Source organism: Portunus trituberculatus, chromosome 40 (genome assembly GCF_017591435.1).
Source record: "Portunus trituberculatus isolate SZX2019 chromosome 40, ASM1759143v1, whole genome shotgun sequence".
NCBI lineage: Eukaryota > Metazoa > Arthropoda > Malacostraca > Decapoda > Portunidae > Portunus > Portunus trituberculatus.
This window is the reverse complement of record NC_059294.1, coordinates 22,456,499-22,471,652: the sequence shown is the minus strand read 5'-3', so window position 1 is coordinate 22,471,652 and position 15,154 is coordinate 22,456,499. Positions and strand designations below refer to the sequence as shown.

The following is a 15,154-nucleotide window of genomic DNA, read 5'->3' as shown; positions in this document are numbered from 1 at the left end:
CACACCATGACTTCGTATACTTGCAGTTTGGACTGACCCTTCACCGCCTTTCCTTGCGAACCCACTACCTTCCTTTCACTTGTGGCGAAACCTTTCTCCCAGAGTACTTTCATTTGTCGTCTGTGCTCGAATGGAATATCAGATAGATATAAATGAAAGGATATTCTAAATAACTGCTCTCAGACACACTATTTTCAGTCAACCTACTTTTTTTTTTTTTTTCGATGAAGAACACGATGGTGGAATGAAAATGTGATGGCGCTCGATAACACGAGTAGTGTGCAAGAAGTGAGAGCACTTAGCATGTAGAGAGGCCGCGGGAAGTAGGTAAAATAGATGGAGGCAGAGGAACAATGCGAATCAGATATGAGAAGAATGCCGTTAATAAGAATAAACGCAGACTTACCCTAAAGTCTTTCCCATAATTTCTAGGTCGCACTACTTCTTCGTCGATGTACCTGTTGCAATGGTCTTTCGAACAGTCGGAAGTGAAGGCTATGAAAGAGGTATACCTGTTCCTGAAGACGAGGAAGGAATGTAGCCCTCCTGACGTTGTCACCAAACGAGTAGTGCGAAGGGTGTGGCTGACCTCAAGGTGGGGCACTGGTCACCCTCATTGTCATGCAAGAGAGCAGAGAGCCAGGAAGTGCCTCGGGGTGCTGAGATGGATCAGGGAAAGTAAATCATCTGAGCTAACTCATTTTGATCGAGAAAGATGTTGTGATACTGCTAAAATAAGTTATTAAAATCCCGAAGTCTCTCTCTCTCTCTCTCTCTCTCTCTCTCTGACAGTCTATCAAATCTGATTTATCTGGAAAGTTTACGAAAACAAAATTAATAAGATACAGAAAAAATGAAAATACCAATTAATTGATTGGTATGTCTCACCAAGAAAAAAAAAAAAAAAAAAGGTTAGGTAGGTACATGAAACGGTACGTGTATTCTACCCATATTGATCGGAAAACGAAAAAAAAAATAATAAATATCGTTTTTGTTTGTTGGCTTCTAGCCTCACGACATCAGATATTTTTAAAACTTTCTTATGATAATTGATTTCAACTCAGTATATAGTAGCTTCAGTGATTTGAATACCGTTGCATTTTTTTATTACTTTGTACCAGTCATATTAAATAAATAAACAAAATAGACTTAATGCACTCTAACTCTGAATTCATATGTTTATGTTGTCGTTTTATCTTACATTTCAACAAGTCCTGTACCTAAAATGTGGTTACAAAACACTTTACATAAAGATTCTCTGCTCCTTGCGTAAGATGTAAACATCAGTTTGTATAGACAGACTCAACTTTGGGACAACTTCTAAAGTAGCTCATTGATATATATTTTATATACATATTTCTACATAGATGGACATGAAATTATCAATCAAAAAGGTTTTTTTTGCAAAAGAAGAAAAAAGAATATTCATATATGTATTGTTATAGAATGTCCAGAAGTTAGGATTGTTAGTATGGCTCTCTTTGCTACAGTGGGGCACCTGGAAGTGTGGACAGCGTCAAATTCTCGCTTGAAATTATTAGCTTTAAAAATCAGGTGAGAAAATGTTCTTGGTCTTACTTAGATAATCATGATCCTACAGCTGATTGGGAACGTAATGTAGTGATGTTATTTAATACTTGTTAACAGGCTATTATGAATTTAGTTTACTGACGTAACATACTGTATTAATTATTGTTTAAAAGTTATTTTAAACAGAAGTAGCTCAGCCCACGTCCTTTATGCCGTTACTACATCTAAGGGAAAAGCTGAGGAAAAGAAGAAATCAAGGCTTAACGATGAATAGGAAATTGTGGTCTAAGATTAAGAGAAAAACAGAGACTTTGGATGACACTTAGGATAATGAATGAAGCAGGAGATGGATTTGGAGTGAAGACAAATTAACAATCAGACTAGACGAGAAACGAGGAGAGCAGTGAAAAGGAATGAGAAAGTAATTTCCAAAATGTTAAGTACAAAAATATTTTGGAAATATGTACATAGACTAAAACTGCAGCTGGTATAAGAAATTTGGATATTATTGCAGTTTCAACTTATACACCACACATAACTATACACATTCTCACGGTCTAGATCACACTTCTACGAGCATTTCTAACACCCATTTTACTCTATTGGAAATTAATAATAACTTCAGGACAGAATTTAAGTTAGGATTGGTTTCCCCACCCTAAAACCCTGCTTTCCCAGGAGGTCCCTAAGCTTGTTAGACATAGGGAAAAAAAACTATAAGATAGGGTATATTGGTTGAAACTGCAAATTTACCAAAATTTGTATATGAACAAGGAAAAATAGCAGAAACACAAAATGATAGAGAGAAAGCCAGAGTGTTAGCTGAGTTCTTTATTACAGGGTTCATTAGGGAACCTGAAGGAGAAGTACCAAACAGGCAGGTGAAGAATGTTTCCATGTTAACTCAAATACTATTTACTTAAGAAGATTGACAATTCAAAATGGGACAAGGCACCAGGTCCTGAAGATTTTCACCCTAGGATGATTAAAGAGATGAAGAATGAAATAGCATGTCCATTACAAATTATATTTGATTTATCAATAAGGCAGGGGAAATTGCCCAAGGATTGGAAGTCTGCAAATATCACAGCACTACACAAGGAGATAGAAAGGACACAGAAAATTATAAGCCATTTAGCCCAGCTTGTGTAATTTGTGAATTAATAGAGACGAGCTTATCACAAGGAAACAGTATGGTGTCATGAGTGAATGCTCAACAGTGCTTCAACTAATAACTTTAATGGAAAAATGGACAAGTATGTTAGATGTAAGAGTTGTGGATGTTGCTTATTGTGATTTTAAGAAAGCATTTGACACGGTGCCTTGCAGACGATTGCTAGAGAAAATAAAAACGCATTAATGTAGGTGTTAATATCTTGAAATGGATTTCGGATTTTCTTGGAGGAAGACAACTGCGGATAATGTAAATGGTACAAGTTCAGACTGGAAGGAAGTGATAAGTGGAGTGCCTCATGGGTCAGTGCTTGGTCCTTTCGTTTGCTATGTATGTTAATGACCTTATGAAAATAATATTGAATAGCAAGATATTTTTGTGTGCTGATGATACCAAAGTGCTCAGAATGGTAAAGCATGAGAGTGACTATACAAAATTACAAGAAGATATCAATAGAATGAATGAATGGTCAAAGAAATGGCTATTAAGGTTTCACCCCATGAAATACAATTTGATGAGAATTGGTAAAACAAATACAGGTATGTTTCAATACATTATGGATGAATATCTCAACCAGATTAAAGTAGAGAAAGATTTAGGAATGAAGATCAACCAGTAGTTAAATTTCAATGAACATTTTGTGGAAAGAAATAAATAAAGCTAATAGGATGGTTGGGTTAATTAATAAGGACATTTATTAGCATGGATGAGGAAATATTTAAATCTATGTATGTGGCATTGATTTGACCACACCTGGAATATGTCAATTAGGTGTGGTGTCCTTACATGAAGGATGTAGCTCCAGGCCTTTGAATGGGTTCAGCGAAGGGCAACAAAATTGGTACCTGGCTTGAAGGATCTCTCCTATAAAGAAAGGCTGAAGAGACTAGACCTGCCAATGTTCACATATAGGAGGTCAAGAGGAGATATGGTAGAAACCCTTAAAATTATCAATGGAGTGTATAACATGTATAGATGTTTGTGAAATCTTGTTTAAAATGTAGGAAGGATTGCAAACTCATGGTCATAGAAAGAAAATGTTTAAGCAAAGAGCAAGATTAGACATCAGAAAGTATTCCTTCTGTAATAAGGTGGTGAATAACTGAAACAGCCTCCCAGACAGTGTGATAAATGCTAAATCAGTATGAGAGTTTGAAAGAAAATTAGACGATTTATGAAAAAATGAAGAACAAAGGTTTAATTATACTGAAAAAATAGGGAGCCTCAATCACAAGTTTGACCACACAACCACAAGATTTAGAAACGTAATTCAGAGCTGAAGTCACAGGCCTGAATTGGCCAGGAGTAGTCTGTTAATGTCTGTCAGTTAAGGGAGTCAACTTGGTAAAGCTCCTGAATTGCACTCGTTTGGCAATGACACGATTTTTACTTTATTCAGTTAATTGTTTATCTGTGTATTTAGCTTCTTATTTATCTGTTTATTTCCTTACTTGCTCGTTGGTTTATTTATTTTGTTTGCTCGTTGATTTAACTTAATTTGGGGAGTATTGAGGTAAAGATAGCCTACTGTTTTCCTGGCAAAACTTTAGTAAATTTTACTTTCACCATATATATATATATATATATATATATATATATATATATATATATATATATATATATATATATATATATATATATATATATATATATATATATATATATATATATATATATATATATATATATATATATATATATATATATATATATATATATATATATATATATATATATATATATATATATATATATATACATATATATACACACATATATATATATATATATATATATATATATATATATATATATATATATATATATATATATATATATATATATATATATATATATATATATATATATATATATATATATATATATATATATATGCTATATATATATATATTGCTCTAACAGTTTTTGAGCTGTTTTTAATCTGCATGTTTTTGTCAAAAATGATTTTTTTTTAGTATTTGTGTTTTAATTTTTATCCATCCATCCCGATCCTCTATCCCCTCCGAAAATAGTTTTGCACAGAAATAAAAAAAAAAATATTGATACAAAACAGACCAAACTGTACCAGAAGAAAATAGTTTTGTTGTCACAAAGTACCACATAGGTAACAGTCCAAAATTTGGAGTGTTACTACTGTGGAGAGATCTTGCTGCCACTGCTGGTCACCATTGGCTAAGCCAACTTAATAAAACTTATCTAATTTAATCAAACTTAATCTAATCTAACCCATGAATAACCTAACTAATGTAGCTTAGTCAGGGCAACACACACCACTGACAGACATCTTTCTTGGACAAAACTTAATATAACTTAATTAATTAAACCAAAGTAAACTACCCTAACCTAACTGGCAATGTTAAGAAATTAATATGGAGTTGCTACCTTATTTCTCTTCATAAAACCTGGCTGTCCAATTGAAGTAATTGAAGCAACACCCAATGTGAACAGCCATCTTTCTCAAGCTACTTTTAATTGAGTCATTTCTCCTCCCAGAAAGTGCTCTGGTTGGTGAGATTTATTCTGTATTTTTTTAATTGGCCATTGGCTACATTCTTACACAAAAGAACCAGTCACTGTAATTAATTTTGTGCTTGTGCAACAGATGTGACACACATGGATGAGAACACCTTAACAAACATGCCTTAGTACTTGCCAATCTATCACATGTGCAGGTGCATCACCTTCCAGCACTGGCATGGCAGTGAGTGGGCTTACTTTCCTAAAACTGGTAAAGTTATAGAAATTGCTTTCAGTGTTATAAGTAATTTGCAATGGATGTATGTGGAGTTTAAATTACTCAGAATGAGTACCCTTCTTGGGACTTTTCCTTCCTTTAGTGAATTCTCTGTAAAATTATATATTTTATCTGCCAGCTCTTCAGTGCATTCTTCTAATAATCAGTTTGCTATTCTGTCTGGTCTATGTAACTTCTTCATATCCAACTCATTTGTCCATGTATTTATCTAGTTGTATTTGGTTTGGTTCATGGAACTTCATGTGTGTGCATTTATTTCATATCTAGTCTGGTCCATGTAACTTCCTCATGTCCATTTCTCATTTCTATATATATGTAGTTCTGGGAAACTATGCTCATGTTATCCCGTATTTGTATCACGATGCCTAACATGGTTTTAAATTTGTGTATTGGGCGTATGTTTGTGTAAACAGTTATGGAAATTTGTCATATTCAATTATCCTTCTTAAGCTGTCACATAGAGATGAGCTTGTAACTTTCTTCACTCAGATTAGCAGTGGGAATAAAATACTGTCAAGTATGAGTGAAGGAAGCTCTCGTGTGGCCATCTGTTGGCTACGGAATGACCTCAGATACCATGACAATGAGGTAAGTCTTTTACAGTTTTCAAAGGCATATTGGTTGTTCTCAAGTAAATGTAAGCTTGGATTTTTTTATCTGAAGCTAATCAGACTTGGTTATGAGAAGCATTTATAATGTACTATATATTTGTTTAACCAAAGGGTACAACAGATTGTCTAGAAATTTAAAATGCTCAGTTTTTTTATTTGCTTTTTCAATGGATATTGAAAACTGTTATAAATTGTGTGTCATGCACGTAATTTGTATGTGTTTGTTCTTCCTCAAACTTGTAATGAATTTCAAATAATCTTTCAGACTCTATATTTGTGTGAAACTGACTTTTAGAGTGATATTGACTGATTCATATGGAAATTGAACTTGAATTTGTTGCTCTGAAATTTGTCAGTCATGTATTGCTGTAGATTTATATCTGCTTTTTTTTCTTCCTGTGGACAAGTGAACAGTGTAAGATTTTTTTTTTATAATGTTTGCAGATTCTTCTTAAGGCAAACATCAATGCTGATCAAGTGCTGCCAGTTTACTGCTATGACCCTCGTCACTTTAAAGGAACTTATCACTTCAATTTTCCTAAAACTGGATCACATCGTGCCAGATTCTTACTTGAGAGTGTGGCAAACTTGCGCAATACCCTAAGGGAGAAAGGCAGGTAGGTTAATATATGCATCAGCTATAGAATGTTTTATTCTTAAAGATTGCAAATTAAAATGCCAAGATATTACCTGTAGTTATTACTATTGGTACTTAGAGACTCTAGGTCTAGAATATGTGTATTTGCTTAATTAATGTTCTAGGAATATAGTTTTTTAAATCATTGTTACACACTGTACATGTAGTCACTTTCCTCTTGAGAAAAAAATAAGGTTATATTCCAATCATATTTCAGTGACTTGGTTGTGAGGCTTGGTCAACCTGAACAGATCTTGCCCCTTTTGGTGAAGTCTCTTTCTGCAAGAGAGTGCCACATCGTGTACCAGGAGGAGGTGAAGAATCTCTCTCTCTCTCTCTCTCTCTCTCTCTCTCTCTCTCTCTCTCTCTCTCTCTCTCTCTCTCTCTCTCTCTCTCTCTCTCTCTCTCTCTCTCTCTCTCCATGTACTTTATGAGAAATAACTAATATATTTACAAAGTAAGTAGAATAGAGCTAGAAATTGTAATATACAGTAGAGATGTACCGATACCAAAATTTTGGCCGATTCCGATACCGATACCACCTAATTGGGCCGATACCAATACTACTACTGATACCACCGATACCGATACTGCTACTTATAGTGATTACTGCACTGGACACCAGGATGAGTTGGTGGACGGCGAGCGTTATCAGATGGGAGGCTTTGTTTTGGGGGATGCTGTAAGTCCTTCTGAGAACGTTTGTGAAATAGGAGCATTTTTAGAAGCTTTTTGAAGCCATTTGCAAAGGTAAATTACTCAATAATTGGAATTAATATCTTAGTCTTCTGATTCTTGTCAGTTATTTTAAATTCTTACTTACTCCTTTAGCGACCATTTGGTCTTGTACATTTTCATTATTAATTTTATTGACGATATTTTGGCGATCAAAATATTTTTAAAATTATTAAAATTGTAAAACAGACACAAAATATTAGCAAAAGAAACTCATTTTGTTGTGTATGTTTCTCTTTAATTAAATCTGACATCCTTTGATATTAATTCATTAGACATTAGTAGACCAATTCAGAAAAATGAGCTTTCACCTAATCTTTTAAATTAAATAGAAAAAAGTTATGTTTATTCTAAATTTCTAGTGTATTGTTATGATCTTAAATAATTAATATGCAACAAATTATACACAATGCACATGATTACAAAACAGAATCGTTACTTTCTTGGTTATGGAATTTTTACATCCTTAGGTTAACACAAGTAACTCAAAAAATAAACTTGCATTAAAATTAATATACATATATAATTCGAGTTTCCACCTATTCTAGTATGATATCTTGGAAAAGGCTAGCACTAGCACTGTTAATTATAAATCAAATAAGAATATGCTGTTATTTACAATAATGCAAACTGCCTAACTATATACAGTAAAGTCCCGGGTTACGTCGGTCTCGAGTTACGTCAAACTCGCACTTACGTCAGTCCACTATAAGGCAATTTAAGATTTAAAAAATTGAAAAGTTCTAAATCGTAAAGCGCGGGGTTTATTGTTATTGTTGGCCGCCAGGCGTCACTAGTGGTTATCCACCACACCGCCCACCTCACGCTTGAATACAATAACACCCTGCCTCAGTTTCACCACACCGTCGCCCCTGGCTAGAGTGTTCCTACATCTGCGTTTGCTGACTATCTTAGTATCTTGCTCAATGGCACCAAAAAGAAAACTCCTGAGTGATAGCAGTGATGCTAAGAAAAGGAAAACCATTACGCTACAAGAAAAAGTGGACATAATTAAAAGACATGAGAAGGGAGGCAGCAGCTGTGTGTAAGGGAGTGAAGAAGAAAATGGGAAGCCCGTTACCATGACAACAGGGAGGTTGACGACCTTGAGGGCTCACGCACCCATCACAACAATAACAACTCCGGAGCCTTTGCCTGGGCCACACGACACTCGCAGCTCACTTGCACCTTCAGCGCTTGTCTGCTGATCCCTATTGCCCTTTCCTATTGCATTTCCTGCTCCGCTGCCCACGCTTCTACTCCCACCGCACTGCACTACGCTCCCAGCTGTCCGCCCTGTGGGCGTCACAACATTCGACCTGCCTACCCTCCTGGCGGCCTCAGGCGTCCACCCCTTTCGGCAACCTGCAGTCCTTCGCGTTCGCGGCCCTATTCAACAACAAAAACAAGCTTGTGTTTCATATTCCTACATACTTGTAAATAATATAACAATATAACCTTTTACTTATATAACGCTTCTACTCCTACCGACTCCACAAAGCTCACAGCTGTCCGCCTGGCCACAACATTCGACCTGCCCACCCTCCTGGCAGCCTCAGGCCGCCTCTCGGCAACCTGCAGTCCTTCGTTTGGCCCTAATCAATATATTCCTACATAGTTGTAAATAATATACCAATATAACAATACACTCAACCCTCGATTTGCCGGACTAAAAGGGGGGAAGGCTTGTCCGGGAATGGCAAATGTCCGGCAATGGAAAATGTCCGGGGGTCTACCCCCTTGCCGGACTTTACCCTATACAGGTTGAACCCCGCTTTAACGGCACGCGATTTACCGGAATCCCGTGTTTAACGGCAAAATTTCCGTGGGAACATAGTGTTGTCTTTAACGGCATTTCGGCACCTGCACCAGCTGTACCAGGAAGTTGGAAAATAAATCAGACGTTTTTTGTTCAGAAAAACAAAACTGAGGGAGAAGAAAGAAACTTTGCACCAGATGTGGAAGACAAGAGAAAGAAAAATAAAAGAAAGGCAGGATCAGGAAGAATAGAAGTAACAGGAGGTGCCGAGGCAAAGGCAAAACCTCCGACGACCATCATCATCATCATCATCTCACCACGTGGGGCCGTAACACATGCCAATGCCGCCGACACGTAAGCACAACACTCGTGTGACGCGGCAGACTTGTTTACAGTCCAGTACTAGACGTGTATGTCCGCCCGCGCTGCCATCTATAGTGCCCGATTTGCGAACTTTGTCTGGCGCGGTAGTTTGAAATCGACTTGTCCCGGACTTTTTTTTTTTTTTTTTTTTTCCCACAGACTCTTGTCCGGCAAATCCGAAATCCGGCAAATGGAGGTCCGGCAAATCGAGGGTTGAGTGTATAACCTTTTACTTACCTGAATAACCATAAAAAATTATTGGTTGAAAACTCGATAATATGCTTTGAAAGTATAAAAACTCGAGTTACGTACAAAATCGACTTACGTCATGTTTCAGGAACATAACTCTGACGTAACTTGGGACCTTACTGTATATATATATATATATATATATATATATATATATATATATATATATATATATATATATATATATATATAATTTAATGTTGTTATTCTCAATATCTGAAGTTTGACATTCTTAGATTATAGTTAAAAAACATAAGCTTTTCACCTGTGTGAACTTTGTGTGGGTGGTGGAACAGTGTCTGACTGAGAGACAGTGAGTTGTGAGAATGCGTGGTGACTCATGACCGACCGTGTGACAGGATGCCGGAGTTCAGCCTATACGCGTTTCATACACGTCCAATTTAGAGGTTGTGGCTTATTACCACAGAAAACAGTATTCTATGACATACGGTAATCACCACTGAAATTTAATACGCCATATTATATTAATTTGGTATCATCAATATCTTATATCGAATATATCACTAAGTAGGAAATTCCTTTTAGGTATCGGAAGTATCAGCATAAAATAAGCCGATACCGATACCAATACCCAAAAAATGGGCCGATACCGCGGATTCCGATACTGATACTGATGCATCGGTACATCTCTAATATACAGTACATCTTCAAATTAATTGCAAAATATATTCATATGAAATATTTCTGAAATATTTGTGCACTCCTTGCAGTGCACTTTTAAATAGATTCATATTGTTTAAAGAGAGGTAAAGCATTATTTTGTTAATAGACCATTCCATGAATAGTTATACATTATACTGTAATTAAAACAGGAATTGATAATACAAAGTAAAGGCTGATCTTTTTTTTATATAATTTGTGGTGAATATCTTAAAAGTTTATATATTAGGTCAACAAGGTGAAGAATTGGCCTGGATATGGCTGGCCAACTCCCACATGATGGTGATACCTTCTGAGAGAAGTTAGGAAAAATGCAACATAATATATTTGGTGAACTAGAGTAAAATATCTTAAGCATTATATATTGTCTACCTTATCACTGACAAAATTATTCAGGAATAATATTTAACATCTTCCCCCCTGATTATTTTCCTTAATAGAATCTTAGAGAATCAGTCCAATAATATGAAATAAAGCATCTCATTTAATCACTAATAATAACAAAATACATTATGATGATCAGAATTTTCTTTTATAGTAGAACTGCTAAAGGTTAAAAGGAAAAAATAAATAAATAATGGTAAAAGAAAAGCCTGCTCTTAATGCCATTTTCGTAAAGAACCAGATGTAGAAAGATTTTTCAAAGGTAAAGGAAAAATCTACTCTTAATACCATTTCTGCAAAGAACCAGATGTAGAAAAATTAAGAGAAAGGCCAGTTATTTTCCTGAGGCATCTTCATAATATTCTTCTGAAGCAGTTCACATAATGGACAGGGAAATGCCAAAACAGAAAGAGTTCCAAGATTTAACACTAAAGGAGGAAAAAAGAGTGAAGATCCGGGAAAAATATAGTATTACATTGAAAATGGAGTAGGAATGAGAATAATTTGAAGGCCTTGTGGATTGTTGGTATGAGAGGGAGAGAGGCATGCAGTGAGCAAATTTGTGAGAGCAGTAACCATGGAAAAGAAGATGAATGAAAGTTAGCAAAAAAATACAAGCTTTGTGTGTGAAAAAATTAAGACATTCTTTGAGAGGGAAGGAATTGGTGAGATGACATCTTATTTAAAAAAACAGTATGTATGCATGGACAGATAAGGCCTTTGTATGGTATAGAACAACTAGGAGGAATAGAATTTGTAAAGATGACAGAACATTTAACTTCATGGAAGTTACCTAAGAAATTATTTTTATATTGCAGGTGACCAAAGAAGAGAAGGATGTGGAAATCAAACTTAAAGAAAACTGCCGTCAGTTTGGGGTGAAATTCCACCCATTGTGGGGCCTGACTCTCTACCATAGGGCTGATATACCATTTCCAGTCAGCAGGTTGGTTAAAGAGTACATTTCCACTTTTGTTTGATCACTATTCCTAGGGAAAGGTTTTTAGTTACAGTCAGTTTTAGGTACAGCAACTCTTGGGATCCTCCTCTGTCTTTGGATCCCTTAAGGGCATAATCAAATTTAGTGATGATTCTCTCTCTCTCTCTCTCTCTCTCTCTCTCTCTCTCTCTCTCTCTCTCTCTCTCTCTCTCTCTCTCTCTCTCTCTCTCTCCAATTCCTGCAGATTATTGTAGGAAAAATATTCAGAATTCATATGGTATATGAATCGTGGGCCTATGCATATGGCAATACTCATTATGATGGGTTTAAAGGGTCATGAGTGGCGTACGCCACAAGGCAGGCGTGACGCAATAAACACTCTCTAAGCATTGTGGTAAATTGCCTGTTTTTCCTTGTCATTTTACGATTAATATTAGTCTCTATGGTGAGGCTTCATCCCTCAAATCGCTCGCCTCCTTCCTGCCATGCCATACCCCAGTGCGACAGAGAAAGGCGAAGGGAGAGGTTATGTCACACCTGCTTGCAGGCTCTCTTATGCTTTTTTTTCTTTGCTGATCTTCCTACTGCAGCTGAAGAAGGTGTGAGAGATGAAGAAAAAGAAGAGAGAATAGGAGATAAATGAAAAAATGAGGAAAGGTATGGCTCAGTGGTAGGTGAAGCTGAGGCACTTGGCACAGCAGGGAAGGTTTTGGAGGGAAGGAACAGGAAGATCTCACTTTTGATAGAAGCTAAGAAAGATGAAATCAAGGAAAAAAAAAAAAATTAGAAAAATACTCGTACATGAGAACAAGGAGAAGAGGAAAGCAGAGAGAGAAATGTACATACCTGGAGGTGCTGAACTTGATGAGGACCAAAAAATTTACTTGGAGAAGATTGTCTCATGGAGAAGAGGGAAGGTGCTTACTAATAACATAACATAACATATAACATAACATAAATAATAGGATAACAAACGGCCACCAGGGCCCATCTAGGTTATCCTGTTTCAGTCGCACAGCGACCTCGTCATCAGTACTTAAAGATACACTTACAAGTACACAATACATTATATACTAATTCTAAATATTTGGCCCATTAACAGGGCTAAGTCCTACAGCGAAATCCTCTACAATCTGTGATCCCCATACATGGGGATCATGTCTTGTTTAACTATAGTAAATTTCTTATAAAAACTATCATGCAGCGCTATACATAATTATAAATCTAATAAATTTAAGTGCTTATCTAATCTGTTTTTAAACATTGTCAAACTAGTGCTATTTACAACCCTCTCTGGCAATGCATTCCAGAAGTCTACCACCCTATGACTAAAGAAATATTTTCTTATATCTAACCTGCAGCCTTGCTTTCTAATCTTCCTGCCATGATTTCTAGTCCTATTTCCTCCTCTAAGGTAAAGAAAGATCTCACATCTATGTAGTTTGTATCTGAGAACATTTTAAATAACTCTATCATATCCCTCTTATACATCTCCTCTCAAATGAAAACATGTTTAATTCCTTTAATCTATCTCTATACTCCAGGCGCTTTAATGCTGGTATCATCCTAGTTGCTCTTCTCTGAACTGCTTCTAACATGTTGATATCCTGCCTATAATGGGGTGACCAGGCCTGTATGCAATACTCTAAATGGGGCCTAACATAGGAATTATATAAGCTACGCACCACTTCCTTACTTTTATAACTAACATTTCTATTTATAAAACCCAGGATCCTATTTGCCCTATTTCTTGCTTCTAAACATTGCTTTGAAAATTTCATAGTCCTGTCTATCACTACTCCTAAATCCTTTCCTTCCTCTACTGCCTCTAGCCAACATCCCTCCATCTCATAGCTAAAGTTTGTGTTGTCTTTACCTAAATGCATAACCTGACACTTTTAGAATTAAACTCCATCTGCCACCTGTCTGCCCATGCTATCAGCCTGTCCAGGTCTCGTTGTATTCTGTAATTGTCCTTTTCACCCTGTACTGCACATGCTATCTTAGTATCATCTGCAAACTTTGATACTTTGCTACTAATTCCTATATCTAAATCGTTAATGTACACCAAGAAAAGAAGAGGTCCTAGCACTGATCCTTGGGGTACCCCACTAACCACTTCCTTCCACTCAGACATTGCCCCATTTAATACTACTCTCTGTTTCCTATCAGAAAGCCATTCACTAATCCAATCAACTAACCTACCCCTATCCCATGTAGTCTCAATTTGTACACTAGCCTCCTATGCGGTACCTTATCAAACGCCTTGCTAAAATCTAGATATATAACATCTATGCTATTTCCATCATCTAACTCCTTGGTAATATATTCTAAGATATCGAGCAAATTTGTAAGACAGGACCTCCCTGATCTAAAGCCATGTTGGGTATCTCTAATTAATCTATTCTCATTTAAATGCTCCCAAATACTACCCTTAATGATTTTCTCTAGTATCTTACATACTATACTAGTTAAACTGATCGGTCTATAATTATTCGCATCATCCTTCCTACCTTTTTAAATATTGGAGTAACATTAGCTAACTTCCAGTCCTGAGGTATCTCAGCAAACCTAAGTGATCTTTCAAAGATTAACTTAAGTGCTTCAGAAATACTGTCTACACCCTCCCTAAGTACTCTGGCATGTAGCTCATCAGGACCACTAGCTTTCCTATCGTCTAGTTCAAGAATAAATTTCCTAATAATTCCCGGTTTTATATCAATATTTTCTAAAGCTCTTAAACTACTCGTCGCACTGTTTGTAACAGGATTTCCTATTCTTTCCTAGTAAATACTGAAGAAAATTGTTCATTCAATAATTCTACTATGTCTTCATTTTGATCCACTACTACACCATCTTTTCTGAGTGGTCCAATCCTATCCTTATTTCTTTTATCACTGACCTTGTAATAACTATATAATTTTTGGGATCTTTACTCCCAGCTCTAGCTAGTTTTATCTCTGCCTGCCTTTTACTTTTTTTATAACCTTACTCAAATCATCCCTGACCTGTCTGTACCTAATCAAATCTACATCTTCCCACTTTTCTGCAACTCTCTGTATGCCCTCTTCTTCTCTCTGATCTGGCTACCTATCTCATGAGTCCACCATAATGGCTTCCTGTTTCTCTGCCTTATATCTTTGTAAGGGATACACTGCATCACTATACCCTTTACTACAACCTTAAAATATCCCACATCTCCTGTGCAGTTTTATTTCCAAAACTATCTTCCCAGTTTACCTCTCCTAATAACTGACGTAACCTACCATAATTGCCTTTCTGATAGTTTGGGACTCTAGTCTTATTCACTATATT

The 15,154-nt window shown here is 36.1% G+C and overlaps 1 protein-coding gene across 4 annotated transcripts in view; it reads left to right on the top strand.

The window, feature by feature from the left end:
- The first annotated feature begins 1,485 nt into the window (after nt 1-1,485).
- Nucleotides 1,486-15,154, top strand: part of LOC123515893 (cryptochrome DASH-like) — a 32,216-nt gene continuing 18,547 nt past the window's right edge. The window contains exons 1-5 of one of the 4 annotated variants that reach the window (XM_045274786.1): nt 1,486-1,554; nt 5,970-6,068; nt 6,536-6,708; nt 6,946-7,042; nt 11,718-11,845. In XM_045274786.1, the coding sequence (XP_045130721.1) occupies nt 6,000-6,068; nt 6,536-6,708; nt 6,946-7,042; nt 11,718-11,845 (467 nt within the window). In that variant the 5' untranslated portion in view covers nt 1,486-1,554; nt 5,970-5,999. Of the gene's footprint in view, nt 1,555-5,327; nt 5,454-5,969; nt 6,069-6,535; nt 6,709-6,945; nt 7,043-11,717; nt 11,846-15,154 lie in introns of those variants that run through there. The other 3 variants (XM_045274787.1, XM_045274785.1, XM_045274784.1) reach the window with 3 other exon arrangements.